Source organism: Carassius gibelio, chromosome A17, assembly GCF_023724105.1.
Source record: "Carassius gibelio isolate Cgi1373 ecotype wild population from Czech Republic chromosome A17, carGib1.2-hapl.c, whole genome shotgun sequence".
Lineage (NCBI taxonomy): Eukaryota > Metazoa > Chordata > Actinopteri > Cypriniformes > Cyprinidae > Carassius > Carassius gibelio.
In genome coordinates, this window is record NC_068387.1 from 24,521,760 (window position 1) to 24,548,627 (window position 26,868).

The following is a 26,868-nucleotide window of genomic DNA, read 5'->3' on the forward strand; positions in this document are numbered from 1 at the left end:
CTCAAAGGACTTTACAGAATTTACATGTTTTTATGTGTTTGGTGTTGCCAAAATGTTGGGACATAGTTGGAAAATATTAAACATTTTTAAATTTTTAAATTAACATATTTTTTCTGTCGAGATATTGTGTACATTGTTTGTTTAAAAGATAAATACGTGTACTTTTTTAAATCGAGTATATATTTGAATCTATATGAAGCATTGAGTTGTGTAAACTTTCCCTGTTCTGCATTATTTGTGTCTTCTTACAAACCTTTATGTACTGATTGACATGGTATGCATTAACGGTAACACTTTAGAATACTGTTTTTTACTTACTACATAACTAATAAGGAATTATTGAAGAACTAACAGGTGATTATTCATTAACACTTAACTCACTATTGTTAACTACTAAGAAAGATGTGTTAACTAATCAGTATGTAATATAATTTTATGATTGTGTTAAGTAACAGTTAGCTTATCAATAACTTATGTATTCTGTCATACCTTCTAGAACTCCTAGAACTACTATTAATTATCTATTAGTTAAGGTTCAAGAAAAATAACTATGAAATAACTACTAATGAACAGTTATACACAAATAATCACTATAATAATCAGGCTGTGTCCCATAAGTACTTGAGTAAAAGTACAGATACCCCAATACAATATTACTCCAGTAAAATTATAAGTAGGCCTATTCATTTTCAAAATTACTTGAGTAAAAGGACATTATTATTATTATTATTATTATTATTTACTAAGAGGTTCACTTTAGAATTCTGTTTCAGGTTCTAAGTAATTCCTGCAGAATTATCTGATAATTCTTTATTAATTACTAATGGGTTCTCATCATTTTCACTTTAGAATAGGCTTAATGTTTCAGGTTCAAAATAAGTCCTGCAGAATTATTTGATAATTAATTATTAATTACTAATGGGTTGCCTATGTTTTCACTTTAGAATACTGTTTCAGGTTCTAAGTAATTCTTGAGGAATTATCCAATAATAATTTATTAATTACTAATGGGTTCCCAATATTTTCACTTTAGAATAGGCTTAATGTTTCAGGTTCAAAATAAGTCCTGCAGAATTATTTAATCGTTAATTATTAATTACTAATGGGTTGTCTGTGTTTTCACTTTAGGATACTGTTTCAGATTCTAAGTAATTCTTGAGGAATTATCTAATAATTCTTTATTAAATACTAATGGGTTCCCAATATTTTCACTTTAGAATAGGCTTAATGTTTCAGGTTCAAAATAAGTCCTGAATAATTATTTGATAACTATTTATTCATTACTGATGGGTTCACTATGTTTTCACTTTAGAATACTGTTTCAGGTTCTAAGTAATTCCTGCAGAATTATCTAATAATTCTTTAATAATTACTAATGGGTTCCCAACATTTCCACTTTAGAATAGGCTTAATGTTTCAGGTTCAAAATAAGTCCTGCAGAATTATTTTATAATTCTTTTTTAATTACAAATTTGATACCTGTATTTTAACTTTTCCTCAGGCTTTGCCTTGCATAAAGAAATTAAATTAATGGTAATGTGGTATATGCTGATGAGGCACACATACAGTACTGTATATAAAATATAAAAATATAAAAACTAAGGTAAGTTATCGCAAGGCACTGGTGGGGTTCCTATTGGAAGTCGATTTCTTACAAAACACACTCACAAAACAATTCACTACACAGGCAAAACCTCTATAAAATGTATTGCATTTATTAATATTGCATTTTCATACTACTACTACTACTACTACTGCTAATAACTTTTATATGAAAGGGTCACAGTTCAATGTAACTGCATATAACTGTTCATTAGTAGTTACTTCATAGTTATTTTTCTTGAACCCTAACTAGTAGATAATTAATAGTAGTTATTCAGGAGGTATGACAGAATACACAAGTTATTGATTAGCTAACTGTTACTTAACACAATCATAAAATTATATTACATACTGATTAGTTAACACATCTTTCTTAGTAGTTAACAGTAGTGAGATAAGTGTTAATGAATAATCACCTGTTAGTTATTCAATAATTCCTTATTAGTTGTGTAGCAAGTAAGAAACAGTATTCTAAAGTGTTACCGCATTAACTAACCTAAACAAAACAAATGTGTATCAGTGGAATTTTAAACATGACAATCATACATATAAATAAATAAAATAATATTTGAAATATATATCATGTATTTAAGTGTTTCATTTTCCTTAGTAACTGTATGTGGTGTGCTTTAGCTGTTGTAGCAGTTATACTAGCTATTATATTTTTGTTTAATTATAGCACAGGACAACTGATCTAACTCTGGCCTGTACAGACCTAAACTTGTGTGCTTGTGTGTGTGTGTGTGTGTGTGTGTGTGCATGCATGCGTACATGTGTGTGTGTTTGTGTGTGTGTGTGTGTGCTATGAAGGTTATAATCTCTCTTCTTGTGTTCAGATCTGCAAAGTGCAAACCCACACTTTTAAACATGATTTAAACACTGTGGACACTCGGTTTCGCTCTAAGAGTAACTTATTGAATCTCTGAGCTCCACCTGGAAGAATATTTTGTTTCTCACTCACAGGAAACAGTTTTTAGCAACTGCTTGCTTTGTTACTATGGTAACTGATATTTCAGTCAGAGCTCCTCTTCTAAACACACTTCATCACGAATGTTAAAGACTGTGGAGCTCATCTTACACTCTGTGTGGAGGGATGACATCTCTTTCTGATCACTCCTTCTCACAATCACAGTCTGATTGTTCAGCAGAGTTAAAGATGTGGATCAAACTCATGTCAGATCTAGTCTTTCTGGGACTCAATGCTCAGAGTTTGAGAATCTCTCATAGATCTAAATATATTCAATGATCTGCTTATGTCTTGAACTCAGTATTATGTATTGATATTTTATTCTAAAATTATGCATTTTATCTTGTTTATTAAAAATATACAAGAACGTTTACTCAAATGTTATTATTAACATTGTCCTTTTTCATAATCTGCAGGACATGTTGAATCAGAGATATTTCAAGGTCAAACTGTGAATCCGGTGCAGCACGTTAATCTCACCACCAGAGGGCTCTGACACCTGCTTATTGAAATGGAATATTAATATTCGACACAATTCATTTTTTTTCACACAATTAGGTTTTTATACACTACTTGACATTTTAAGTATTGGTATTAATTACAGTTCTGTATCTATGTCAATCTATTTAGATATCATGAATATATGAGCACAGAGAACTCTTCTGAACAAATGTTTCAAAGATAAATCTTAAATATCTCACAGAGGTATTTTATAAAGTCAATATAGGCTGTGTGTTTCAGTACAATAAGATATTAATTTTTTATAGTTGCAAAATGTTATATTAATTTTATAACATCTGTGATGTGCACCTGTAAGAATAATCCAGATTTCTTTTTCGAGATGTTTTCATAAATTAATTGAAGTGGAATGTGGATAATCTCGCAGAAACTACTATTAAGGAAACAACAACTAAAAAATTGCATTTTAGATTAGATGTTCATTTTTAACAAGACACACGTACACATAGTTGGCTAAATGTAATATACAGCCTAATGTTGGTCTCATATTCCTCAGGATGTGTGTGTCTTGTCTGTGTGTGGTGTGTGAGCTGCTTTCAAATGCAGTGATGATAAAGGAGGAGGTTCCTGCGCTCATGTTGGAGGATGAAAACAGGAGGCTCAGTTTGTGCTCCAGCAGCTCAGGAGAGAGATGTGACGACACACGCTGTGATTTCAGGTGAGAATGAGCTGATTATATGAGCATGACACATCAGCCAGATCACTAAACTAGTGTCCTGCTAGGAATTATTGCATGGTGGCTATTGTACTAGCTATTATACTTGAGTTAAATAATGGCACAGAATGGCTCATCAACAGGACACATGCTGCATGTTTAGGAAATTTACTTTTCTGTGTCTTGTTGATTTAAAAATGTTTACAGCACATATCTAGGATCTACAAATCATCAGAATGTAATTATTAATAATCATGATTTAATATGTTTTATCACATCTGTAGGTGCTGCAAGAATGTGATCTGAAGTGATTCATTCTCATCTTCATTCTGCAGGGAAGATTTTTGGATGATCATGGCTGGACTGGAATGCAACAAATATCTGTCTCTTACCAGCAAGATGGAGCTGATTTTAACTGAAGACATCTGACACCATGAGGATGATGATGTTGAGAATACATTTAATCATTTTGTGTCTCTCAGTCTTATTGTATTGTACCTGTCCCATCTCAGCAGCTGATGTTCATCAGAGGTCAGTGGTACCCAGAGCAGCATCCCGCTCCGTGGCAAGGATGGATGGTGATATCATCATCGGCGCTCTGTTTTCTGTCCATCATCAACCAGCAGCAGAAAAGGTCTCGGAAAGAAAGTGTGGTGAGGTCAGGGAACAGTACGGGATCCAAAGGGTGGAAGCGATGTTTTATACACTAGATAGAATCAACTCCGATCCCAACCTTCTTCCCAACATCACTCTGGGTTGTGAGATCAGGGACTCCTGCTGGCACTCATCTGTTGCTTTGGAACAGAGCATTGAGTTCATAAGAGACTCGCTTATCTCCATTCGTGATGAAAAGGACGGGCAGAAGTGGTGCATTGATGGAAATCCTTCCGCTCTGCCGCCGGCCACCAAAAAACCCATCGCTGGTGTGATTGGACCTGGATCCAGTTCAGTGGCCATTCAAGTTCAGAACCTGCTGCAGCTGTTCAACATCCCTCAGATTGCATACTCTGCTACAAGCATAGATCTGAGCGATAAAACCCTCTTTAAGTACTTCCTTAGGGTCGTGCCCTCTGACACTCTTCAGGCCAGAGCTCTCCTGGACATCGTTCAACGCTACAACTGGACGTATGTGTCAGCAGTTCACACCGAGGGTGAGTTATAGCTCTGGAGATGTAAAAGAGTGCTCAAGATTCAACATTATTTCAATTGTTCCTCCTAAAATACATAGGGAGAAAAAAAGGCACGACTGAGTCAGTTTTCGACATAGAGCTAAAAAATGAAGAAATCTCCATATGCACCCCATTTATTTTGTAAATATGTAGGTATTATTTGTGGTTTATCTTTTTTATTGGATCACCCCTTGCTTAAATCTTAAGACACCTTTCAAAAATAGCCTTGATCACATTTTAAATATCATAAATAAGTCTGTTTGGGACAGTAAAGAGAAATAAGACTAATAAGAATAATAAGTGCAGTACTTTCAATCTAGATATAATTCGAATCCTCAACCAAGGTCAAAACAATGAATGTATGTGATGACTGTCTTTGAACAGACTTTTTAATCACCATATCATTATCAAGAGATTTATGTCGGTCTCTAATCATGGCACATTATTCCAAATACAACCCAGTATGTGATTAAAAAGTAACACTGTAATCTTCTTAACAGCATTTGAAAGCACAATCAGGGTCACAAGCTCTCACTCAAATCATTCAATGAAACAAATATCTGTGTCATCATCTTTGGTTTTCGATTCATTCATTCATTTGTTCAGTATTTTTTCAGTCCTTAGTTTGTTAATTCTATCTCTCTCTCTCTCTCTCTCTCTCTCTCTCTCTCTCTCTATATATATATAAACACACACATTCAGAAATACATTCCAATCCTATTCCATATTATATGGATGTTACTATCTTGAATTGAAAGGAGCAAGTTTTTAAAATCTGAATAGGCAACTTTGCTTATTTAACCCAATTATGGGCCATAATCTCAGCAGTAAAGTCAATCTGCATTCTTGACCTGCTCAGTAGAGGAACATTGAAATACAGTTGTTAATCTCAAGTGAGCTTGACTGATGCAATAAGAGACTCTCTGATGCAAATGCTATTGTGTTGCATGTCATTCCTCAGGGAACTATGGCGAGAGCGGCATGGAGGCCTTTAAGGAATTGGCATCTCAGGAAGGTCTGTGTATCGCCCATTCTGACAAGATCTACAGCAACGCTGGGGAGAAACACTTTGACCGACTGCTGAGGAAACTGCGAGAGCGACTGCCCAAAGCTCGCGTGGTGGTGTGTTTCTGTGAGGGGATGACTGTCCGTGGTCTCCTCATGGCCATGAGACGCCTTGGCGTAGCCGGAGAATTCCTCCTCATCGGCAGGTGAATATAAGTTTAGTTTTTAATGTACTGAAATGTGACACTTCAGAGACACGGGGGACATTTAGAGGAATTAGAGTATAATCCTTGATGGTTTCATAAAGCACCAGATCTATCAGAGGGATTCTGCTAAGAAATGATCATGATTTTTCTGATGTTGCATGTTTCTATTAATGAGATTAAAATGATGGATGACTGTCCCTTTAGTTTTTTTTAATCAGCAGAACCCTTTCTTGTTGGTGTAAAGTGTTTAAAACAGTATCAAAGCTGTCTCTATAGACTAAGAAAAGAGGAACATCAACTGGCCACGGCTGCTTTATTCTGGGTCAAGGAGACCGTTTCAAAGGAGGCTATGATTCAAAGCCATGAACTTTAGTAACTTAATGAATGACATACTAGTCACACCAGGCTGAATTCACCCCAAAACTAAAACTCTGTCATTAATTACTCATCCTCAAGTCATTCCAAACCCTTAAGACCTTTGGTCATCATAACCAACTCAAATTAAGATATTTTTTAATGAAATCCAAGAGCTTTTTAACCCTGCATAGACAGCAATGCAACTGAAATGTTCCCAGGCCCAGAAAGGTAGGAACATTGTTACAATAGTCCATGTGACATCAGTGAATCAACTGTAATGTTATGAAGCTATGAGAATACTTTTTGTGCGCAAAGAAAACAAAAAGTGTTCTCGTAGCTTCATAGCATTATATTTGATGTCACATGGGCTATTTGAACCATTTCCTTACTACATTTTTGTACCTGTGAATGTTTCAGTTGCATTGCAGTTGCATTAAATGCAATAATAATAATAAAAAAATGTAAGACAATTTAAACTTAAAGTAATGCAAATAAGTGTGTATTGCATCTTCCACACTGCCATGGCTGTTAGAAAATGATTTATAAAACTGTACTAAATTGTTGTGTTTTAATTGCATTATACTAACTTCATTTGATACTAGCTGTTAGATTAGACCTGTCTATAAGAGTAGAGTTTGAAAAATGTACTGGAAATTTTGCAATTGTAATTGAACATTGCCTTTGAATTATAAAGTAAAATTAAAATCATTTGGTTTTAATTAAAATCAACTTCCGGGACAAGAAAGTGCATGATCTATCCAGGGCACGCCTGAAGTTGAAGAACTCGATTGTGGCATTTCTTTGAAAACACACAATGCTTGTCAGCTGCTCGTGGTAAATTGTCATCTATGAAATATGAAGTGTCAACTAATAATAATCAGTTTTTGGCACACTGCCGAGAAGATGCTGAGAGGCAGATGGTGCTGATGATACCAAGACCACAGAAAGACACCTTCATTATGAGCTCAAACAACACGTTCAAAAAGACATGGACTGGGACAAAAAACAAACACCAAACAGCCTGGGATTACATCCTGCTGTTATATAGCTCAAATAAAGGTTCATGCTCTTTGGATATGCCTGAAATTGCAGATTATGCATTGCAAAGTAAGCCAGTTGTGCAATATTTTACCTTGAACGTTGTAGCTAAAAGCATTAGAGAAGGTTATATCAATCTGTTGGCAGCCATCATCACATCACTTGTACTAACACAAAGTAAGTATCGTCTGTGCTGAGTCTGTTCTTTAGCCTGTGCTAAAGTAGGTCAATACACTGAAGCATCAAACTTATTTAAGCACTGCAGGTGAGAGACTGAAAAGGAAGCTGGTGGTAATTAGCTAACTAATTAGACATTTCCTTCAGTGACGGCTGGGCGGACAGGGATGAAGTCGTGGAGGGATACGAGCAGGAAGCTGTGGGTGGCATCACTATGAAGCTACAGACGGCGGAGGTCACATCCTTCGATGAATATTACCTGAAGTTACGGCTCAACACCAACAATAGAAACCCCTGGTTTGCTGAATTCTGGCAGTATCGTTTCCAGTGCCGCCTCCCGGGACATCCACAAGAAAACACGAATTATAAGAAGAACTGCTCAGGTACGAGGAGAGAGAGAGGCTGGATATGGGTCATTCCTAGCATGCGGTACATTTTCGTGTCCCCATCACAGACGACCTAATATGTTAGATAAAAATTCTTGAATTCTTTAATTCAAAAATCCTAACATAGACTTGAATTTGAAATAATTCACTACTAATCTAAAATGAAAAAAAAGAGAGACATTTACAATGTATTGAAGAAACAGTTCATTCAAAAATGATAAAATGTATCCTCAGGCCATCCAAGATGTAAATGTGTTTACTTCTTCATTGAGTTTGAAAAATTTAGCATTGCATCACTTGCTCACCATTGGATGCTCAGCAGTGAATGGGTGCCGTCAGAATGAGAGTCCAAACAGCTGATAAAAACACCATAATAATCCACACCACTCCAGTCCACCAGTTAACAACATGTGAAGCCAAAAGCTGTTTGTAAGAATCAAATCCATCAAGATGTTTTTAACTTCAAAACATTGCTTACAGCTAAAAAAAAAACAAGTCTGAATCAGGATAGAAATATGGACAGATCAAAAACGGTTTACAAGCAAAAACAGTTTTTGATTTTGATTGTGATGTGAGAGGACAACAAGAGATGGACTTTTTAACTGAAGGAAGCGTTATTATGGATTATGGACTGGTATTTTGCACTGGTACAAACATAAGTATGAGCAATGGATTTTAAGGATTTGTTGGTGTTTTGTAGCGATAGTTATCATGCAAAATAAAATAAAAAATCTGTTTGATATTACAGAGTTTAAAAGGTACGGCAGAACAGGAATGACCCATTTTGCATGCTATAGCTGTTTTTTCCTAAAACCGATTATAATAAAACACATACCTTTTCTGTGTTTTTGCTCTTTTTGTATCTTTGAAACCTTCTCTGCTGACTGAAAAGGTGATCTAGGTAAATTGACTCTTTTTTTGGCACATTTCTATCTGGCTGGGTTGATATTTAACATCAGCTGAAGCACTGTTTTGGGCAACACTAAGTAAGCTTGATGTCAAATGACTCTTTTGACTTTATTTTCTACATTTGCAATGCCACATTTATGTTTTACAGAACTAGACTCATCTTAAAGTGTAATAATTACAGGGAAGCATGCCACTCACTTTAGTATCTGATCTACTTTTATGGTGTTTTCATGTTGTTTGTCTATATTTCTTTACAGCATTGCTTTGCTTTATCTTTTTTAGTTTTTATCAGTTTATATAGTCAAAAGACTAATGCACAATTTGTATTTTAACTCTTTAAAATGTGAATGTAAAGGCAAAATGAAAACTGTTAAAAATGGTCAAACCGAGAAATGGTCATAGTCTGCTGTTTTGTTATTATTTCTTTGTCTAGAACTCCAAGATGGTAAGTGAATATTTTTCTGAAGAGCTAACGTGGAGACACTTCACCTCAGCAATATAGATAGAGGTCGACTGATATATTTACAACCATATGATTTCAAAATAAATTATGTTCTGCGATTCTGTGTTTGTATAAAATGTGTCTTTATATTTTCAGATCACTAGTAAATGTTATTAGATAAGAGTTTACTATTGTCAGTAAAGTCATAAAGCAGCACAGAATATCGGTTGACCTCTAATATATGAAGTTATTGGGATGTTTTTTCCCTAAAAAAATAAAAGAACATTTATAAGGTCACTTCGTTTTGAATTTTATGTCCCAATAACAGCTAGATATATCATGCCAGTTGGCTTGGCTGCATGTTCTGGTGGGGAACTCTTTTTAAGCTCCAAACATTTTTAGTTGCTTATGCTAAAATGAATCAGAGCCTTCAGAGAGAAGAAATCAAGAGGTCACTTTTCTTATTTCTATAGATTTGGCTCCACTTACAAGATGCATCTGCTAAACGCACAACTGAAGAAAAAAAAAAGAGAGAGAGATTGTATCGATGTCATACTGTGACTATGGTGAAAAAATGTTTTGGTGATCACTATTTTTACCAAAAATAGTAGTGACCAGACACATTATCATCCTGTGACGTATTGTAAATAGTGTAAACTAACCCTAACCCTAACCCTAAGCCTAAGGTCATAGTAAATGATATGGTGACCTTTTATTTCTTTACTCATCAAAGATTAAATTTAAAAATCTAATATAAATTAAGATAGTCAGCACATTGTTCCTCAATTTTTTGTTCTTAATTTTTTTTATCCGATTTTTGTGAAGATTTGATGGTTAATTTTATGTGATGAGATGATATTTGGGTTATGATATCATAGCACGGTATCACATCCTCACTGAAGCCTCTAGTCAATTATTTCAATTTGCATGTAAACAAAACTTTGACATACCAAATAAAATGTCGTTTTTTAACAATTGATCTAATAGAGAGCCAGGGGGGTTTGTCCTCACAATCTGCCTCTATTATTAATTAAGAGGTATTTAATGTTTTAGTTTTTCCTCAAAGTGTCACTGTTTTATTTTGTGCCATATAAATTAGGGATCGGCCAGCAAAGCATGTCTAGGTTGTAACTTTTGCCCGTTGCTTGCTGCAGTGCACTTTAATTTACAGCTATAAGGTGAGAGCCATGTTACGATGAGCATTTTCTTTCTTTTTTTATATATATATATATGTTTAGGTTTTTTTTTAAACACACCATATTTATCAGCTATGGTGCCTGATATTGCTTCCTGCTGGCTTGTTACAGATCACCAGATAATGAGCCAATAGGGTGTCCTTTGACATTGCCTGTTCCTTTGAATTAATACAGCAATCATTTTTGTTTTGTTTTTCTTCTATTGTCAGCCACATTTACTTTGATTCATAAGGGAGATGTTCAAGAATGAGAACACGGATGAATAATTAATTTATCTTGCTCAATTAATAATAATGTCACCATCATGTCCATTACTAATTAAATGCTGAGTTGGGTTGCATAAATGGTTTTCTTTGCCATGGCAACTGCATTTTGTTTGATCTGGTCTTTTAATGCTGCTGTCTTTCGATTCAATGTCCAATGCAAAAAATAAAGTAAAAAAACTGTGCGCCTGTGGCTTAGGAATAATGATGTCTTTGGACACCCTATCGTTCCCTTTAAAGTGCTCAAAAATTACAATGAAATGGGGTCTGGAAATATCATGGCTGAACTTATTACAGTTGGGATTTTCATTCTGATTTTCATTTCAGTAAAACCTTTTAGCTACAAAATGTGGATTTTTTTCCAATTTGCTGGTATTGCTGAATGATTTGCCTCAGTCAACATGAAATCAATATTGACCCTGTTTACTTACTTTAATGCACGTTTCTTTATTCCCTGTCAATAATTCATTAGAGCACTTTATTCTAAAGAAAACTGTTTGTCTTCATTGCTTACATGAAAAGACTAACACCACTTACGCCATGCAGCTTGGGGACAAAATCAACCAGTAGTCAATTAGTGATTTATATCTATAATGATTAAAATAGGTTGCATATGTTGTTTCATGTTGACTAAAACACCCAGGTTGCATTGCACTGATGTTCTAATAATTGCTTTTTGGTTTGCTGATTCTCAACAGGTTATGAAAGCCTGGAGGACAACTATGTCCAGGACAGTAAGATGGGCTTCGTCATTAATGCCATCTATGCCATGGCTCACGGTCTTCATGATATGCATGAGCACTTGTGTCCAGATCACGTGGGACTGTGTGATGCCATGGACCCCATTGACGGCAGCAAACTGCTGGACTTTCTCCTCAAGACCTCGTTTACTGGTGTGTCTGGAGAAGATGTGTGGTTTGATGAAAACGGGGACTCGCCAGGAAGGTCAGTCTTACTTACTGCCCTACATAAAGCTACGTTTTATACACTAAAGGAATAACGCAAAAATAGCTATTAATTAATTTTTAAACCACTGTGGACCATGCATCCAATAAGTCCAATGACTTGGCTTTGACAAACACTCACTCACAGGCATTTCTGGATTTATTCCCCCCATAAATCTGTGTTTTGGTATCTCTCTGTTTTTTGAAGGTATGACATTATGAACCTGCAATATGTAGAGCCTGGAGTCTATGACTATATAAATGTTGGCTCGTGGCATAAAGGCGTTTTAAGTATCGATGACTATATGATCCAGATGAACCGAAGTGAGATGGTTCGATCTGTTTGCAGTGAGCCCTGCTCCAAAGGAGAGATCAAGGTGAGTTTGTATATTTATTAGCAAAAACTCTCATTGGTTTTATTTCCATTGCATCTGTTTCTTCTTAAGATACAGATAAAATGAAATGTGTTCCTGTGTCCTCACAGGTGATCAGGAAAGGGGAGGTGAGCTGTTGTTGGATCTGTACGGCCTGTAAAGACAATGAATATGTGCAGGATGAGTTCACCTGTAAAGCCTGTGAGCTGGGATGGTGGCCGGACAAAGAACTGCAAGGTACTTCATCTGCAGTAGTCACTGTGTTAAACTTCAGACCCAGACTTTAAAACTCACTAACTGGTAAATTGTTGTAGCTGGAAGTACTACACCCTTTTTACTAGCAGAAAGCATTATCATACTGGCTGAAATATTCAATAAATAAAAACTGTAAAAAAGTGTCGGTTTCGCAGATAGTAGTTTCTAGTAAAATTCTTCAGGAAAAATAACAACTAACACAAATGAGACTATACTTGATATAAAGTCAAAGTATAGACCCATAAAATTAATTTGCATTGTATCGCTCAGAAAATGTACATTATTTCAAGAGAAATGTTTGAAATTGCACTGAAATCTTGCATTTTGGTTGGCTTTGGTATTTTGGTTTCTTGTTGAGGTTGAGATCTCTTCCGAAACTCTAGGGAGGAGACATGATATTATTAGAGTCAGTCAATGAAGCAAAATCTCTTTGATTTCATAGCTGTCTAGAGGAAACAATGGACAAACTAAAGGGACATTGTGTGGCATTATTAACTTTTTTAAATTTGAAATGCTTTAAAATGAAATATTCAAAGATATAACTCAGTCTACAACCTTAAACAATCCAGTGTCACCGTTTGTTCCTGACAAGAATGACACCTCAAATTGTGCGACTTGTCGAGGAGAGGTGTGATAATATTTTTCTAAGCAATCAGACTTGCTATTTTTTTATGACCATAAGATTACGGTGGTGACTTTTTTTTTTTTTTTTTATACAAAAAATGTTCAAAAGTTGTTAATGATTTTCCTACACTGTACTGTTGCCCAAAGTTTGAATCGCTTTAATTGGTTTCAATTTAAATTGAGTAAAATTCTAAAACTGAGTTCCAGATTCAAAGGAAAAAGGATATGTCTGAATCAAAGCAACATAGATGCGTCATCAAACATTCATGCAGAAACCCACTCTCCAGGCCTTAGATGACTGATTTTGGCCTTTAAAAAGACCTTCACTGTCCTATTTTCAAAAAGGTTTCCCATGACACCTGAAGGCCATTTATCATTTTTACAGATTGCTTGCGCTGTACAACTTATCGCCTGTGACAGCCCTACTTCACTGCCTACTTCTCTGGCCTATTTTCATACTCTATGATGGTCAATGTCAATGCAGCAGCCTAGAATGTCCTAGCAATGTATTTTTTCATCAGTTCACTATAGTATAGCTCCATTCTATTCTACTGCCGAAATGCACAGATTCACCATAGCTCAAGAATAACCCATGTGCATGGGATAAATACAGATTTTAATTGTGATTCATGTATTTTGACATACAAATAGTTGTCTTTGAGCTCTCCTTGAGTTTTATCACTGGTAAAAGTGTCTAGCTCTCATGAATACTGGTTGGTAATGAGGAAGCATTAATATCTTCTCTCCTGCTGCAGTATTTCAAGTCTCCTTTGGCTTGGTTCTTTCTTACGGCCGGTCCCTTAGTGGAAGGGCTGTTTATTTTTAGGTGAGCTGGAAACCTACTTTAGCATTTGGTGCATATGCGAGCTGGTCACACTCAGATGGCCAGTCCTACAAAGACCTGCAGCAATGCAAAGTGTATGCTTTTGCCATTTTTAATTCATATTCAACAATGCATGCATTGCATTTCAACCCCCTGTTGACCTCTTAGTGTTTGCTTATTGCTGGAAGCTTACATTGATAATGTCTCACATCCTGTGAATGTGGAAATATGAGTCCACAGTAAATTGGGAAAAAATCTGTGCAGGTATGTTTTGAATATTTCTGGACTGTTGATAGGGCTTTGCTAGATTGGCCTTATTCAAGAGAAACAAAGCACAGATTTTGAGAGTGGTTTCCAGGGCTTAATAAGGTGTTTTCGCATGTTGTGCAGTTGCTAGGTTGCTCATAGTATTTGCTAGATGGTTACTTACTGAGCCAAATCAAGAGAAACCACTTTGAAGTTTTATGGCTGGTTGCCAAGACATTGTTTGTGGTTTCTGAAGTGTTCGGAGTATTTTTGCGTGTTCCTATGTGATTGCTAGGGGGTTCAAAATTTACATACTTTCCCATGTGTGAAAAAAATAAAATCATTGCCGGGGCATTGATATGCATTTGCTCTGAGTGGATTTTGGCGTGTTTCTAGGGTGTTTAAAGTAGTTAGTAGGGCATTGATAAGTGGTTGCTTACTAGTGTTCAAAGTGGATACCAGCTGTTACGTAAAGCTTTAGTGTGTAGATATTGCCTCTTTGTCACCATCTCTGTTTGAAACCTGCAGTTGCAGTTATTTGCTGAATTCTTTTCTTTACGTGGGTTGTGCATCGGCACGGCTCCTCATCACAGATGAATCAAATGTTTTCAGCTAGGTGTATGTGTGGGCTGTCAGCCAAAGCACCAGTGAGGATATTCACTGTACTTCAGGATTGTACTACAGCTTGCAAATTATTATATTTGTTATACTTTGATCTCAAATTGTTAATGTTAACATCAACGTTACTTGATGTTTGAATTTCTGCACAGTAATCGGTAATTGCCATAGCATTCGAATGTCATTGAAAGAAATCGTTCTTTTAACCTCGAAAAAGCTATTTGATATTCCTTAGGACTCGTTCTCTTTGACATACAAATATTTTGTTAGTATAGTCTAATCCTACATATGTGTAATCAGATCATTTTGATGCACATTTAAAATTATAATCTAATTTCAGTCTCGGTACCATCATGCAACGTTTAAAACTCTATTCTCAAAATAACAAGTTGCTTTAAGAAAATGCTATAAATGGTCTGCCAACTATATATATATATATATATATATATATATATATATATATATATATATATATATATATATATATATATATATATAAGGCAAAGTAGTTTGGTACATTGCTTTGCCATTTCTAGGGTGCTCTGAGTATTTGCTAGAGCATTGCTAGTTAGTTGCTTATTGCCTAAAATCAGAAGATCCCCTTTGATATTCTGATCTGTAGTTTTGGGTTTATTGTCTACCAGATAAAAAGTCTGAAGCTTAAAAAAGTATTTGCACAGCATCATTAGCACAATATAAGCAATAATAATAGTGATGTTTGCCTTAGCAGACACTACTATTAATAATTGAATGCATTGTGTTCATAGTCTCACATATGATCTAATCATTTCGTCTTCTCTCTTCAGTCTGTGAGCCCATTCCCCTGCGGTACCTGGAGTGGAGTCATCCTGAATCCATTGCAGCTGTCGTCTTTTCATGTCTGGGCATCCTAGTGACCAGTTTCGTTACCTTCATCTTCATACTGTACCGAGACACGCCAGTCGTCAAGTCCTCCAGTCGTGAACTTTGCTACATCATCCTGGCTGGCATCTTCCTGGGTTACATCTGCCCCTTCACTCTCATCGCCCGTCCCACCATAGCCTCGTGTTACCTGCAGCGCCTCCTCGTGGGTCTCTCAGCCTCAATGTGCTACTCGGCTCTCGTCACCAAGACCAACCGCATCGCTCGCATTCTAGCCGGCAGCAAGAAGAAAATATGCACGCGCAAACCACGCTTCATGAGCGCCTGGGCGCAAGTGGTGATCACATCCATCCTCGTCGGTGTGCAACTGACTTTAGAGGTCACGCTGATCATCTTGGAGCCTCCAGAGCCTATAAAGTTCTACCCAAGTATTCGAGAAGTTTTTCTAATATGCAACACCAGCAATTTGGGCATGGTGGCACCATTGGGCTACAACGGCCTGCTCATTCTCAGCTGCACCTATTATGCGTTTAAAACTCGCAACGTCCCTGCCAACTTCAACGAGGCCAAGTACATCGCCTTCACCATGTACACCACCTGTATTATCTGGTTGGCCTTTGTGCCGATCTACTTTGGCTCCAACTACAAGATCATCACCACGTCGTTCTCCGTGAGCCTCAGCGTGACGGTGGCTCTCGGCTGCATGTTCACTCCAAAAATGTACATAATTCTCGCCAAGCCCGAGAGGAACGTACGCAGCGCGTTCACCACCTCAGACGTGGTTCGCATGCACGTGGGTGACGGAAAAATTGCTTGCAGGAGCAACAGCCTTCTAAACATGTTCAAACGCAAGAAGAACGCAACTGGAAACGCCAAGTAAGTAGCTCAGCGGCGTTAGCACAGTCTCTCTCCGTCCTGTTGTGTTCGAGCCCATGGGTCCAGTCCTGTTAATACAGCTTCTCTCCAGATCTTAAGATCATGCCATTTAGAGGAGCTTCTTCAATTAACAGCTCTCTCAGACATCTTGTGATTTGCAGGTCAACTACAATTAAAACCTGCACACACAGGGGCGTCTGAACAGCACGGCTGGGGGAGACTGTGCTACTACAGTAGCTTTAGATGTATGGAATGACAAAGAGCAAGAATTATAATTGTTCCACTAACAGTTACTGGGTGGTATGATGGTGTAAATTAGATATATTTGTGGTATTTAAACACGAAACATAGAGTAATGCAGAAATAGAGAGAAGGACTTGTTCCAAACAAGGCTGAAATCTTTGGGCCTAGTTGTTTTACGTTTGTGACTTGTTGCATAATGTAGTATTATGTACACAGTATCACTGTTTTTGTGGTCAACTATTTGTTTTATAAAATTAGTGAAGCTGTTTCTGCAGTGGTGTCTAAATCACTTCCAGATAAAATGTGAAAATTAGATTAAATTTCTTTTTAGTTTTGATGTATATTGTGATATGAAGTGTGGTCCAAAAGTTTGAATGCACTCCTGCTTTGCTGTGTTTTCATGTAATGTTTTATATTGGAATATTTTAAGATGTTATATCGAAATGTTTAAAGATTATATTATGCACGTGTAATTATGGATGGTTATTTAAAATATATATTTCTATTTATTAACAATGTTTGAGTGAAACGTTTATTTGAATTTTCAGACAAATTCAGAATCTTTTATCATTTCATTCTTCTGTTAGCTTTAATGAAAGCAGCACTGGAGCTGAAATGAACAAAAACTGATGATCATGGGCTAGGACTTTTGGACCACACTTTAAACTGTTTACTCTGATACACAAATGCTTACTGTGTACTGTAAATCAAGATTTTGGTAATTTTAGATTACCGCCCAACTCTATTGATCTGTAAAAAGAATTGTTTCCAAGCATACACTAAATATCTGAATAGTAATATTCAGCATATTTCTGCATAATTTTTTACACGAACCAGAAATGTTGTTCTTGTGTTCACCTTTCTCGGTTCCTGTGAAATAACAGTCGTCTTTATTTTGTTCATAGTTCTAATGGAAAGTCTGTGTCATGGTCTGAACCAGGTTCAAGACATCCTCCGAAAGGGGAACACATGTGGCACAGACTGTCTGTACATGTGAAGAAGCAGGAAGCCGGATCCAATCAGACGGCTGTCATCAAACCCCTAACTAATACCTTCAATAACCCCGGCATGGAGTTTTCCGATTTAAGCACCAAGACTCTGTATAATGTAGCCGAGGAGGATGAGGGCGACCCGATCAGATACAATCCCTCGGGCAGTCCTCCTCTGATGGCTCTTAGGCAGTCGCCTGTCAGCAAGCCTATGAAGGAGGCGGGCGCCAATATGACGTTTTACACTCCCGAGCCATACATGCCACGAAAAAACAGTGTTCTCCCTCAACATGACATTGCATATCAAGAGGTGCTGGAGTTTAATTCAAACATGTCCGATCTGGATGAGATCATAAGCCTGCATGATCTGGGCAATGCGGTGATTTCGCCACTTCAATCCAAGATATTGCACCCTCATCCGATTTTATCCATGCACATGGATGCATACCCAGACGAACCTATCTCCCCTTTGGAGGAGGTTGAAAACGAGCAGTTCGGGCTTCTTCAAGGCTACATGTATGACAATGCGCAGATCCACGATGAGGAGGAGTTGGTGCAGATTAAAATGGCAGTGGAGGACTCTATCGCCCTCATGCCACCTTCTCCGTTTCGTGATTCTCTCGGCTCAGGCAGCCCTGTTCGCAACTCCCCTGTGTCCGAGTCCATCTTATGCACGCCTCCGAGCGTGACATATGCGTCTGTCATTCTCAGAGACTATAAGCAAAGCTCCTCGACTCTTTGAAATAAATGTCAACTATAGCTTTGTGAAATAATAGCTACTGTACTAGTTTGTGCAATAATGTGACTGTAAGTCGCCTGCACTAGAGAGCTTTATTATTATATACAGTATGGTTGTTTTTAAGATGGAAGTGAATGTATGTTGACCAGGGTCCAAAATTAAGACTTGCACATTGCGAATTGCACATAACATTTTGCCAGTATACCTTTCATAGTTTCACATAGATATTGAGAAGCTTGTGTACCATCTACTTATTTTAAAAGAGCCAGTGTTATTTTAATATTATAGTTTTTATAAAATAATTAGTTTTTACATTGCTTTTTTATTTTAATTTAAGTAAAAAAAAATAGTCTGTCATTTTTATTAATTTATTATTATTAATTGTATTTAATGTTTAATTATTTAATTATATATATTATATATTAATTGTTCAATTGTAATATTTAATATTTATTTTTAATGTTTCTTTATGTTTTACATTTTAATTAACAATAAAGCAAAATACAGTTTATCATCCTTTCATTTTTCTCAATTTACCCACAATTGGCAGGTGTGGCAAAAAAGTTAATTTTGGACCTTAATGTCAGTGCTGGACTGAGTAAAAGCAGGAACCAAATGTGTAGGTAGCCTTTGTGTCACTATCTCTTGCTTTAGTATGGCAGCAGTAGTTGACATGACACCAACACCAGTCATTGTGATGCTGTATATTCTGAGCCGTTTATGCGTTTCATAATAGATCAAATCCATCTAAACGACTTGCAGAAAATATCCACTGTAGCAGAAAATGAAGATTTAGGAATCCTAACAATGTGCAGCAACTCTATCAGTGGCAATTGAATGTGTTTAAGGCATTTTGTACAATCATGACTTTTATAAACTACATTTTTAAGCGAGTCTATATTAAATAAACATGATCATCAAACAGTTTTAATTCTACATTACAGCATTGCATCATGTAGCATATGTATGCAGTAAACTACAGCAAGTGTTACTAACAAATGCCTAGTAAATGTATTACAAAATGTATCAAAAAAATAAGTAGTTTTTAAGTGCCAATGTCAAAACCACTTAATTTTTTCATGCTGTATTGTTTTTAATGTGATTCTTGTATAGTTCGTGTGTTTAAAGTACAATAGGAAGTGTATATATGATTTATCATCTATTTATGTGATTGTTATGTTTTTAAATAGTGACGAAAATGTAGATTTAGATGGTCATAACATAAAGTTGGAGTTTGTATTATGACTCCATTAGAAATGATTACCTGTATTTGGCAGCTTTTCTTACATGTTGGTAAAATGTTTGCATATCAGCTCCAAATACTTCCATGCTTCATACAGTCAATGTGTTAATGAAGATTCAAGATCCCCTAATGCTCAGCAGGGCCACCGACGACAGTTTGACCAGAATGTACCACGAGTCCTCATAAGTAGACAGTTAAATACTCTTGTTATGACCATTTAAATCCTGTATGACATAACGGTTACTAAATTATAATGGAATTTTAAGCAGTTATAGAGGATTTTATTCAAGTAACTTTTTAGATACTATCTGAAATGATTATGCTGTATGTTTTTCTGTTGCAGTATTACATACTGTAGTCTATACTTTAGCTTTAAGAAAACATTTGTGCTATTCTATTTTTTTTAAATATTCATTTATTGCATACTGTATGAGCCTAGAAGTAGCTATCTTAAGATAAACTACATGTTTCTACAGATGATATTTAGTTCTGCTGTATTTTGTCAGAGGCTGTTTAGCTTATCATTTTAGGTGAGCATGTTTTATTAGGTTTATGATAAATACTGTATATTTTGTAAATAAGCTCTCAGGGTTGTTGCTGCAGTGTTTAGTTAATAATTTCCCAAAATGTGACCAGTTATTGCTTTCATATGACCATGTTAAAGAACCGTCTTCAACACCTGTGTGTCTCACTGTTACTTTATGCATGCTTTGCACTTGAAAAACTCAAACTCTGACCTTTGATTTAACTTGTAAATTCTATGTTTTACTGTTTTTCATGCTGGAGACGGTTGTGTGTTGCTGGAAAACATGACAGGGATTTAACCGGCAGAATAAATCAGAACTAGGTCATTTAACCACAGATGCGATTTCTTATCGCTATCCAGGAAAATGTCAGGAGACGCAGAATTAGGATTCACTGAACATTTATTTAAAGTTTTGGTGATTGGAGACCATAAAGTTGGGAAAACCAGCATTGTTAAACGATTTGTGAAAAATCAGTTCTACGAGGAGTTGAAAACCACTATAGGTGTGGATTTTTCTTTGAAGGTGATAGACTGGGACAGTCACACGCGGGTGCGATTTCAGCTGTGGGATATAGCAGGTAAGTCTTTGTCTTTGTACAATAATGTTAGTTGTTATTTTGATGTCTCATAATAGATTAGCATTGCATAAAACTCAATTATGTTGATGTACATTGCTGAGAAAATGGCATCATGAGCAAAATATGAAAGTTAGCTACAGAAATATATCTAACACTGTCAAAAATAGTTGTTTTTTTGTGACGTTGGTCCTCATCGGGGTAATTATTAAACATTTAGTGATACAGTTTCTCTTTCAGATTCATATATAGATACTATAAATCTTAAGGCAAGACAAACATGTCATGTCATATGAATCTGAAATGCCTGCAGTTTGTGTTTCTCCATCAAACTGGAGATTTCAGACCATAATCTTAGAGGCTAATTTGGTGCTTTCTGATTAAAACTGTTTTTTTTCTCTCTCTCTCTTGTTTATTTAGGTCAAGAGCGTGTAAGAGGACTGAACCGCGTGTACTTCAAGGGATCCAGTGGTGCGTTTGTTGTGTATGACATGACAAACGGGTCAACATTAGATGGAGCTCTGAACTGGAAACATGAACTTGATGGTCAAGTAATGTTGAAAAGCGGCCGTCCGATCCCTGCTGTTTTACTGGCTAATAAATGTGATGAGACTAAAGTGTGTCGGAGGAACGCCTCTCTTCTGGAGAAACTCTGCCAGGAGAAAGGCTTCATTGGATGGTTTCAGACATCAGCGAAGGTGACTGGATTATTATCATGCTATTCCAATATTTAGACTAATTCTGGATAAGAAACGTTTTTTTCAATCCTAACCCAACCAGTATCCTCCTCCATGTTTATGTATTAATTCCATACTTGTAATATTAATTACGTACATTACCTACTATTTTTAAACTTATATTTTAAATTTTAATGTTTACTTTTTATATATTTTTTTTAATTACGGTATGTTTTTGAAGACTGCATTTATTTGATCAAAATTACGTTAAAATAGTAATATTGTGAAATATTATTACAATTTAAAATATGTATTTTTTCTATTTAAATATATATTTAACATTTAATTTATTCCTGTGAACAAAGCTGCATGTTCAGCATCATTCCTCCAGTCTTCAGTGTCACATGATCCTTCAGAAATCATTCTAATATTCTGATTTACTTTTTCAAGAAACTTACTTATTTATTATCAACATTGTTAAGAAAACATGTTTGTGGAAACTGTGATCCATTTTCTTTTTATTCTTTGATGAAATAGAAATAGAAATCTTTTGTTACATTATAAATGTCTTCACTGTCACATTTGATCAATTTAATGCATACTTGCAGAATAAAAGGAAACATTTCTTTAGAACTGGTATTGTTTCACTGTTTAAACAAAAATATTATGTTTTCAACATTAATAATAAAATAAAAAATGAACATGATGATCATGTGACACTAGAAACAAAATAAATAAATAAATATATATATATGTATATATATATATATATATATATATATATATATATATATATATATATAGTTTATTATGATTATCAAAATAGTTTTATAAGAAATTGTATGTTTAGCTACTATGTTATGTTGCCCATACCATTATAAAATGTATAGTAATATCCCTTCTACTATTCCACTTCTGTTTCGTTACTAGATTTAAACTGATGTAGCTAGATTGAATGGAGTTTTGCTGTTGTGTTTGTGTTTTAGGAGAACATCAATGTGGATGAAGCTGCTAAATTCCTTGTGAAGCACATTCTCCAAAACAACGAGGAATCAGTGAAAGAAGAAGAGCAGAACATGCAGCTCAACCTGCAACAGCAGTCAAAGAGCAGCTCTACCTGCTGCTGATGCACAATCCCAGTATGAGGTCTATAGAACTGTGCAGAACTCTGAATTACTTGTTTCTATACAGCATACCATACAGCAGTTTGTATTTTTTTATGTATCTAAATTTATTGACAATGATTCATACTCAACTAAACATTTTGGGGGCCATGAACGAGTACCATGTTTAATGAGTTTGATGCTGAGTATCTAATAAATGTGTCTCATATCCCCTGCTAATATGCTCACGGTTATTAAATACATCAGCATGAAGGAGATTAACCGAGATCCACCGTACACACTTCATCCTACAACATTTCAGGAGTGAACAGAAAGCCAAATCCACTCTCTGCAGAAAGCAGCGTGCACTGGGACGTGGCCTATATTTTTATATATATCCATCAAAAGTTTGTTTTCTTTGGAAAATAGCACAAGAGAATGTTTTAAATGAAAAATAATTTAATAGAGTTAGAATAATGATGAAAAATAAATGTAGCTTCAGGATAATATTCCATCAGGGCAGCATAAATGTGTAATACTGTGCCTCAGATAGCAAGCTAATAAATCTCCCTTTACATTATTAGACAAAAAAGTGGCAGGATTTTCATTTCAGTTCATATAGTTTTTGCAAACTTTAGTAACTGAGAGGCCAAAAACATACACTAATCAAGCCCAATGCCCTGCTCTGTTTCATCAAGTTTATAAAATGATCAGTTATTTCAAATAAAGAAGTAAAATGTGTCCCATACAGCGATTATCCAGGTCACAGGAGCGATCAAACACATCCGCATGATGCACAGCATCCATACACAATGGTTAATGTCACAGAAATAGGAAGCCGTTCCCAGTGTGACCCAATTTTGTCGTGCATTTTTGAGTGAATGTGAAGAACTCCCTGATACTCCCCCCAGAGATCTGGACTAGCCTATATAGAGCAAACAATACCCCGCTCAACCATAGCAGCCTCAACACACTGTAGGAATCAGCTGCCAGCATATTACAGATTCTGTGCATGGAAAAGCGTGTTTTTTCAAGAGTTTTTTGTGTGCTCGTACGCAGCCGTGTATCACGTCGCACAGGTCTGATGCTGCGCCGTTCAGCACGTTCCCCCAGAGGCACGAGAAACGTTCCTGTCTCGCCCTTAAACTCTTCCCATCTGTTAGATCTGCTAGACCGGTTGTACAGGTGTAGCGCTTTTATATTTTCTGGCAGATTTCCATGATAGTATTGTGAGAAAACCAGAAAGCACTGTTGCGTCATAATGTTGTTCCTGAAGATGAACTGTAATTCAGTTAAAAATGTATTAGGAAGTGGATTGTTAATTAATTTGTTCAAGAATGAGAGCAGGGTTATAAAATTATGAATAAATGATGCCATTGTATTGTCCAAGAACAGGCCTATTGGTGAAAGAATACGCACATTTTCAGTTAAAATTTGCTGAAAACGTACTTGCCCTCAGGCCACCCAAGATGTAGACGAGTTTGTTTCTTAATCAGTTTTGGAGAAATGTAGCATTTCGTCTTGGATGCTCTACAGTGGATGGGTGCCGTCAGAATGAGTCCAAACAGCTGATAAAATCATCACAATATTTCACCAATAATTCACACCACTCCAGAGAAAATCTGTGTTTGTAAAAACTGAATCCATTATTAAGGCATTTTTAACTTCAAATCATTGCTTTGCTTCATCTATACTTTTGCTTTCTCCAGTGAAAAAGTTCTCATCTGAATCAGGAGAGAAATATGCACCATTTACTGTACAAGCAAAAAAACGTCCAAAACAGATCTAAACGAATTGGTGGATTTTGATGTGAGAGACAGCAGGAGATGTTTTTTGTTCACTGGAGGAAGAGTTTTGGGTTGTGAACACATATGTGACAATTGACCACAAAACCAGTCTTAAGTCACTTTTAGCAATATTCAACAAAAAATCAAAAAACAGAACATTATACGGGTCCACATTTTTATTTTATGCCGAAATCATTAGGATATTAAGTAAAGATCATGTTCCATGAAGATATTTTGTAATTTTCCTATACTGTTAATATATCAAAACTTCATATTTGATTAGTAATATGCATTGCTAAGAACTTAATTTGGACAACTTTAACGGTGATTTTCTCTATAATACAATTTCTTTGTACCTGCACCTTCAGATTCCAGATTTTCAAACAGTTGTATCTCTGCCAAATACTGTCCTAACAAAACAAACCATACATCAAAAAAATGCAAATTTTCTTTCAGATGATGCATAAATCTCAATATTGAGAAATGGACCCTCATGACTGGTTTTGTGGTCCACGGTAACATATTTTGGCTTGAAGCAAGTTTAAAGGTAAATTACCTTGATGGGTTTGTTTCTTAAAAACATTCATCTTTTCACTTCAAAAGATGGAGTGTTGTGGATTACTTGTGGATTATTGTGATGTTTTTATCAGCCATGACTCTCATTCTGATGACACCCATTCACTGAAGAGGAGCTGTACATTTTAGTTTTCTATTAAAATGACTTACATTTCCTTCTTCTGTCTGTCAACAGTTTGCTGACTATCTCAGTTGCTTGGACAGTGGGCTGTGGTGGTCTCATTCTGGTTCATCGTGTGAACGCTGAGCCTGAAGGCAGGTTTTTGCTGACATGTTGTGTATAGGAGGGCAGATATTTTTACTCTCCCATCTGTTCCGCACCGTCCCGTAGTTTTACTTTGTAGAGTCCTTGGTGTGCGTCTAGGGATCTGTTCTACATACACTTATTTGAGCCCCTCCGCTGCAGTTGTTTACAAATAATGTGAAATGAATTCATCCATCCTGATGAGGCTTTATTATCGAACTTAAGACATTAAACTTTTAGCAACTCTTTGGTACTTTGTATGAAATGTGACTGATTTATGCTGCTTGAAATGTTCAGTTCTAATAAATGCACATGCATTATAATGTTTCTGGTTGCATTTGAAGTGGATATTTTGCTAAAGGAAAAGCATCAAAGACAAAGTCTGTGTCCTATATACTTCAGACCTAGTTTCAGAGGATGAGTGAAGGAAAGTTTATGAGAAATTCTACAACAATAAGTGCAAAATTATTACATGTATAAAATATTAATTTTTCAGAATTCTTTTCTTTTTAAGTACTTGTTTAAAAAAAATTAGCATCAATGTCAGCAAATGAATATCAGTCAGATAGTATTTTTTTTCTTTCTTAAAAATACATTAACTTGAGAAGCAAAATGACAAGATATTAAGGCTTGTTGCATGACTTAAAGATTAAAACAAGAAAGGAAAAAAAAAAGTTTTCCCTTTAAATTAAGATTATTTCTCTTACACCATATTTCACCCAAAAAATGTATTTGCTGAAAATTCACTCACCCTCAAGCCATCCAAGATGCAGAGGAGTTTGTTTCTTCATCAGAATATATTTGGAGAAATGTAGCATCACATCACTTGCTCAGCAGTGGATCCTCTGCAGTGAATGGGTGCCGTCAGAAGTCAGAGTCCAAAACAGCTGATTAAAACATCACAATAATCCAGAAGTTATCCACTCCAGTCCATCAACTAATTATTTGTGAGAAAATTTCAAACCATTATTTCTGGCTAATATACATTTTAAAATATATTCTACTTATAATAGAATTCCCAGTGTATTAACCCTCTGCCTAAAAATCTGTGTATTACTAAATGAAGTCCAAACTGGTATCTGTAGGGTAAAGTGTGTCAGTGGCTCTGTTAACAATGGCAGCAGTTTGCAGCAATAAATACTGTGATGTCAGTCTGGTTGTCAGAACTCCATTGGATATTTCAAAGAAATTTTAGGGGTCAAATTTTCTGAATGTTAAATCTTTCTGCTGTCTGTTTGGTTTGTCATCTTGAGTCATTTGCAGCGAAACAAGCACTCATAAGTAATTTACATATTCCAGCAACTTTCCCCTCGACACATGACAGCTTATCCTGAACAAACTCTTTCATGGCACACAAAGGGGCTGCGTTTGTGTCTGATGGGTAAAGCGGCGGCTCCATGTGCGTGAGCAGATGGCTCTCATGGAGAAGCGGATGACTCTGCTGACGTACAGAGCCTGGAATCACACAAGTAGGAGGGAAGCTGGACAGAAGAGAGTCCACAGGACACATAAAGAGCTGCAATGACATGCATGACCCCTCTGCGCTTCGAATGTGTTTTTGTGTTGAGCCAATAAATGTGGTCTATGTAAAAAAAAAAAAATCTGTGATTTTCATGAACTGAAAGACATTTTAGCATTCAAAATGTTAGAGCTT

General features: G+C 35.9%; 2 protein-coding genes across 5 annotated transcripts; both read left to right on the forward strand.

Moving 5' to 3' along the window:
- The first annotated feature begins 3,594 nt into the window (after positions 1-3,594).
- On the forward strand, positions 3,595-20,404 carry grm1b (glutamate receptor, metabotropic 1b). 3 transcript variants are annotated; one of them, XM_052620223.1, is made up of 9 exons: positions 3,595-3,746; positions 4,028-4,894; positions 5,874-6,123; positions 7,843-8,078; positions 11,590-11,836; positions 12,044-12,212; positions 12,320-12,446; positions 15,582-16,512; positions 17,661-20,404. In XM_052620223.1, the coding sequence occupies exons 2-9, from the start codon at positions 4,177-4,179 to the stop codon at positions 18,484-18,486; spliced, it is 3,504 nt and encodes a 1,167-aa protein (XP_052476183.1). In that variant the 5' UTR covers positions 3,595-3,746; positions 4,028-4,176; the 3' UTR covers positions 18,487-20,404. The 3 variants fall into 3 exon arrangements, with proteins under 3 accessions (XP_052476183.1, XP_052476184.1, XP_052476185.1); XM_052620224.1 differs by having other exon boundaries at positions 4,079-4,894; XM_052620225.1 differs by having other exon boundaries at positions 17,696-17,955.
- Positions 20,405-20,432: 28 nt separating this feature from the next.
- rab32b (RAB32b, member RAS oncogene family) lies at positions 20,433-25,537 on the forward strand. Of its 2 annotated transcripts, none has more exons than XM_052620237.1 (4): positions 20,433-20,830; positions 21,248-21,525; positions 22,491-22,643; positions 25,146-25,537. In XM_052620237.1, exons 1-3 carry the CDS (start codon positions 20,617-20,619, stop codon positions 22,629-22,631), a joined length of 633 nt encoding a protein of 210 aa, XP_052476197.1. In that variant the 5' UTR covers positions 20,433-20,616; the 3' UTR covers positions 22,632-22,643; positions 25,146-25,537. The 2 variants fall into 2 exon arrangements, with proteins under 2 accessions (XP_052476197.1, XP_052476196.1); XM_052620236.1 differs by having other exon boundaries at positions 20,450-20,830; positions 22,491-22,650.
- The last annotated feature ends 1,331 nt before the right edge of the window (positions 25,538-26,868 follow it).